The 6,000-nt window shown below is 48.0% G+C and overlaps 1 protein-coding gene across 6 annotated transcripts in view; it reads right to left on the reverse strand.

Annotated features, from left to right (window-relative positions):
• CTNND2 (catenin delta 2) overlaps positions 1-240 on the reverse strand; it is a 528,002-nt gene extending 527,762 nt beyond the window's left edge. For 4 of the 6 annotated variants that reach the window (XM_079984909.1, XM_079984910.1, XM_079984911.1 and 1 more), the window contains exon 1: positions 34-239. In XM_079984909.1, the coding sequence (XP_079841035.1) occupies positions 34-70 (37 nt within the window). In that variant the 5' untranslated portion in view covers positions 71-239. Of the gene's footprint in view, positions 1-33 lie in introns of all 6 variants that reach the window. The other 2 variants (XM_079984908.1, XM_079984913.1) reach the window with 2 other exon arrangements.
• Positions 241-6,000: the final 5,760 nt, after the last annotated feature.

Here is a 6,000-nt window from a genome sequence, read left to right on the forward strand (position 1 = left end):
GGCACCATCCATGATGGCAATGGCCCGACTCACCCAACGCCGTCGCCCCTGCTTGCTGTTTCCCGAGCATATACCAACAACAAAAGGCAAATCCTCAAGGCGGGGAGGAGGGAGGTGGCTGCGGCGCCCCGCGGGCTTCTTCAGTGCAAGGTCCTGACCTTGCCCAATTGCAGCATCCTGCCTGGCCGTCGTCGTCGTCGCCGCCGCCGCCGCCGTCGCCCTTCCCGCCGCCTCCCTCTTTCGCCGCGAAACGGGCGCCTGCGGAGGGCTCCGAGGCGGGCTCCTTCATACACTGCGTGGCTCCGAGAGGCAGCCTCTCTCTCTGCCTCTCCCGCTCGCTCTCGCTTCCGTCAGAGGGAGAAGAAGCTCGACGTCTGGCTCTCTCTCGCTCGCTCTCTCGCTCTCCCCCCTCAGCACCACCTCCCGTTTCCTCTCTCCACGGACTCGGCAGCGGCGCTCTCTCTGTAGTGCGGCCACCTCAGCTTGGCAACCTTCCGCCGCTGGAGAAGATACTGTGACAGCTGCACCCCCCCCCCCCGCCGCCGCCGCCGCCGCCGCCGCGCTCCCTTCTCCTCCCTTCGCTAGCAGGAGCGCGCGCGCCTGGTGCCGCCGCCGCCGCCGCTGCTCCAGAGGCCGGGCTGGGGCGGGCGGGCGGGAAAGCGAGCAAGGCGGCTGCGCTCTTTTCTCTCTCTCTCCCTCAGCGAAACGCCGCCGCTGCCACCTGCGCCTGGCGAAGAGGGAGGAGGAGGAAAAAGCGCGCGAAGAAGCGTTCCCGCGTTGTTGCCCCGTCCGGGCTAAAGAAGCGGAGGGTTCTGCTGTGGCGCGAGGGCGACCTCGCTTCTCCTCCGCTCGGAGAGGCTTCCCCGCGGCGGCGGCGGCGGCGGCGGAAAGTTGCCCTCAGAACGGACTCCTTAAGAAGCGCACCCCGGCGCACGGCCGCCCTCCCCGCCGCCCCGCTTGGCCTCTCCTCGCGCACCGCCTCACCCCATCCTCCGGCGGGCATTCGGGCGCGCTTGGGCTAAGGAGAAAGTGAGGGAGCGGCTGCCATCTCCGCCCGGGGGGAGCGGCGAAGTCGAGCAGCTGCTGGGGGAGAGGGGAGGGTGGCGCGAAGCCGGAGACGGGGGGGGGGTGACCCTTCCGAGGTCGGGCTGGCAGGTGCTGGTGGCGGGCGTGAGGCGGGCTCGCCGGAGAGAGCGGCGGCAGCGGCTCAGGATTGCTCCTGCGGGGAAGGCTGCGTGGCCAATGCCCTTGAATTTCCCTCAGCCAAAGTCGCTGTCCCTCCTCGCGCGGAGAGTTCAGTCAGTCAGGGTTTGGCAGGCGCTGACATGGGAGGCGGTTCAGCCCTCAGGGGCTGCCTCGCACAGCTGTAAGAGGGTTTATTCAAGCTCCGGCTCTGCCTAAAAGGGGGGAAAGCTCTGAAAGGGCTGCCTTGTTCCTTTTGTAGCTCACGGACTCCTTCCCACGTTGTCGCAAAGCCCCATCCTGAAATGGGGGGGAAACACAGACATACATACACACGCGCGCGCGCTTTTCCTGACAGGACTGGCAAAGACGATGAGGAAAATGGCAGCGGTGCGGATTTTAACTCCTTGGTTACATTAAGGCAAATTTGTGGGGTGTCAAAGTCACCGCAGAACAAGTCAGAAGGCTGATTTGTAGGCTGTTTGTTTTTTTAAAAAACACACTGCATATATAAAGCTACACAGGGCAGGAATTTTTCTAAAATGGACATTATTCTAGGATTCCCTGGTAGATTTCTTCATGTTCCGTTTAAAATCCAGGTTAGCCAACTCCTCAGTATGAAAACTCTTCAGGTTCCAGGTACACTATACCGAGGGTTGTAATAAAAAAAAATAATCATTTTAACACCCAAATCTATATTCCAACTTTAATTCAAAGAATGCCTAAATGATCTCACGCCAAACAGCAGTTGGCAAGCATCTTTCTCTACGGAGGCGAATTTCCAAAATATCCTCTCTTCATATGGATGGTGTAAATTCTGCATTAATAACTGCTAGTAAAATCAGATCTCAAAGAAACTCACTGCTGCCACCTTTTGCTTGATAATTTTTCACGGCTGTTCCAAACAACAGTATATTTCGCTGTTTATATAGTCAGGAGGAGTTCTGGATGATTATTTCGTAATAGAATATTGGTCCTTGAGATTTGTTTTTATGGTTTGTTGTGTGACAGTGCCCCCCCCCAAAAAAAATCCTAGGCTTGTTTACTCTGAAATAAATTCAATTGAAAACTATGGGATTTGCTCTCAAGATTTGGTAAACCAAGGGCTACAATCCTTTGCACAACAAAAAAAATTCCTTCCAGTAGCACCTTAAAGACCAACTAAGTTAGTTCTTGGTATGAGCTTTCGTGTGCATGCACACTTCTTCAGATACTATGGCAGACCTATCTGTAACTAATCCTTTGCACACTTACCCAGGAGTAAATCCAACTGAATGGAGGGGGGAGGATCTACTTCAGAGAAAACATGCATGGGATTGGGTTGCGTGGAATAAATCATTGTGTGATATTTTTTACATTACTTCTACCCCTATGTCCTACTGCTGCCTTGAAAGATGTGCTAAAGTAGATCAGGAGAGGAACTCAATGAATTCCGCATGTCTGTCTCCACTGCAGACGATGTGGGACAGATACCTACTGAACCGAAACTGGATCTTGGGATTGTAGTGGACAAATCACCCCAATGTGCAATGTGTTGAGGGAATGGACACACACACACACAGAGTAGTTTTTCTTCTTTTGTAGCATTAGAACATGGGATTATCTAATGAAGCTGAATGCTGAGAGATTTGGGATAGACAATGTCAAACTGTGCATCATAGCTACATGATGGATTTATTACCACAAGGTGTTGTGAGGGTCACTGATTTAGATGCCTTGAAAAGGGAAGGAGACACTTCATGGAAGATAAGCCTATCAGTGGTTAATAGTCATGGAGGCTGCATATTACTTCCAATATCAGAGTCACTAGGCATCTTAATCCCAATTGCTGGGGAACACGAGTGGATGCTACTGTACTCATGTCCTGCTTTCAGGCTTCTCATAGGCATCCGGTTGGCCACTGATGGTACAGAATGAAGGACTAGAAAGGCATTTGGTCTGATCCAGGAGGGCTGCTCTTATGTTCTGATTTTAAAGGATATCCCATGTTGTATCCAGTAGTTTTTGTGCTAGTGGAAAGCATTTCAGTTTAAACAAGGTGAGTTTCCTATTTTTGCCAGCCCTCTACCTACCCCCTGCCTTGCAGGACATCCATTGTCTCTCAAGACAGACAGATGACAACAGGATACCTTCTTCAGCCCTCTGAGTTGTGTTTCATACTAATCTAGAGGGTCCTACAACCCTCAGGAGCAGTGCTGAAATGGATAGGTTGGACCAGTGAAAATAAATCTCGCTGCCTTGTACAAATGGAAATTCTTTCTGCTAACACAAATATGCCACTGGATACAACCCAGTATGTTTCAGATTGGAGAGTTATTGGTTTTGTTGATTTCTTCTGACCAAAGTTGGTTTCTTCCTGTTAACAAGTGATGGTGGTTATTATGTTCTGGGCAGCTAATAGTGTAACTCTATATATATCTGTTGATGAATCAACGCTACTGAGCTCAGTAGACTTTAGAGTAAAAAAAGAAGTGACTGCAAGATTGCAACCTCAGGCTTCAGTGCTTTGAACACTTACTCATGAATTAATCTCGTGGAATGCAGAACAATTTACAGCATGCACAGTATTGGGCAATATAAAAACTAGGCTCACCTTTTATGTTTCACATAAAACATTAAGGGGTGAGATCTTCTATAAAGACCATGTGGTGTTCCTTCAATTCCCTCCTTTGTTTAAAGGTAAAGGGTCCCCTGACCATTAGGTCCAGTAATGGCTGACTCTGGGGTTGCGGCGCCCATCTCGCTTTATTGGCTGAGGGAGCCAGCATACAGCTTCCAGGTCATGTGGCCAGCATGACTAAGCCGCTTCTGGCGAACCAGAGCGGCACACGAAAATGCCATTTACCTTCCCACCAGAGCGGTACCTATTTATATACTTGCACTTTGGCGTGCTTTCGAACTGCTAGTTTGGCAGGAGCAGGGACTGAACAACGGGAGCTCACCCCGTTGAGGGGATTTGAACCGCCGACCTTCTGATCGGCAAGTCCTAGGCTCTGTGGTTTAACCCACAGTGCCACCCGTGTCCCCTCCTTTGTTTATCCATATATAAATATCCAGGTTATTGAAACTTCCCCCTCTTTGTCTTCATCTAGTCTTACTAGGGTACTTGATTAGTCATAAAGATATAACATGTGTTTATTCATTACCTTAAATTTTACAGGTTACGTTACATGGTTACAAATTTCTTAAAGATCATTAGTGGTTTTCAAGGGTGCTGAAGCTTCTGCACCATATTTCAGCACTGTTGTTTATGTTTGTGCTGTAAAGTTGCATTGTGAAGACTTCATTCAAAACAATAATCTTCCCTCAAGTCAGAGACCTGGCTTTTTTGTGCCAACACATTGATAGTCCTATACAAACAACAAATAAATAACTACGCTAGTTAGCAGTCAAGAACTGCAGAAATAATTTCTCCCTGCTGTTTGTATCAGTAACAGATTATGCAAGCTGTCCAGCACTGTGAACTGTTAAAAAAAGAGATGCTATTAACATTAATTGTAGTTGATCAATATTTGGGAACGATCAACATTTAGCATCCTTTCCCATGGGTTATATGAGAAGTGCTGTCAGTATGATGCACACGTCACCATGCATATAAATTGGTGTTAGAAGAGAAATGTAGTGAAAATTCAGGGGTGTTATGGGAGTATTGTTGTATGGTAAATTGTGTCGTTAATTCTTAGTAAGCATTTGAGGGAAGACTCTGCCGATGTAGCTGACAGATTTTCCCATTAGTATATCTACTTGTTAGAACATCTCAAAATAATTCCTATCAAGTTTTTCCCCAATGAGATTTACAGACACAGAATTTTGGAATGGACGTCCACCTCCTGACCTGGATATCTCCTTTGTCCCATGTTGTTTGGAAGTTTCTGACATCTGATCATTCAGAATTTATTGCTTAAGACCCATAACAAGCACTAAAATACACTGGGTGGCATTCAACATGGCATTAAGGCCAGTGTTATTTTTCTAGATGAAAAACAGGTGCCAGAACTCACCATGAACTCACCTTGTTCTCTTATAGTGGCAATGGTGCCCACCCAGAACTGAGTTCCAGTGAGTTCCAGCTGGAAAAAAGCCCCGGTTAAGGCTAAAGTTGCATCAGCACAAAGATTTCTACTTCTGCAAAAGAATATTCTTCCCCTCTCTGCCCCACAAGCCCCCATAATCTGTACTGGGGCTTTCTCCAACTCTCCGGAGCAGATTTCAGGATGGTATGGGTATGTGGCAGAGAGAAGGGGGGGGGAGTCTCCTTGCACTAACAGTAATTGTTGCACACAAGTATCTGTTGGATACCACCCATTGTTGGTAAAATTCCACGAGATGCTACAGTTTACAACCTCCCCCCGCAAAATTTTAGTTGTCATTCTGCTAATTTATACTTTTTATTAAGTTGTATCCCGTGGTGGATTCCCACTTGGAATACTGTACACAATCCCGCTCTCCCCTTCTGTAGGCGCAGTAATGTTGGAGAACCGTTTCTTTGATAAAAGATTCAATTGAGTACATTTAGGTCATAAGGATTGGTTTCCAGATCCTTGATCATCTTGGTTGCCCTCCTCTGCACACGTTCCAACTTGTCAACATCCTTCTTAAATTGTGGTGCCCAGAATTGGAACCGGTATTCCAGGTGTGGTCAGACCAAGGCAGAACAGAGTGGTACTATTAATTCCCTTGATCTGGACACTATATTTCTGTTGATGCTGCCTAGAATAGCTGCATGATGTTATTATGAACATCTACCATATTGTAACCTAAAACATTTTGGCCCAGTTTTGCCATACAATATCTAAAAGAAGCAGTCTTTATTGTTGT

Source organism: Podarcis cretensis (assembly GCF_951804945.1).
Source record: "Podarcis cretensis genome assembly, chromosome: 7".
Lineage (NCBI taxonomy): Eukaryota > Metazoa > Chordata > Lepidosauria > Squamata > Lacertidae > Podarcis > Podarcis cretensis.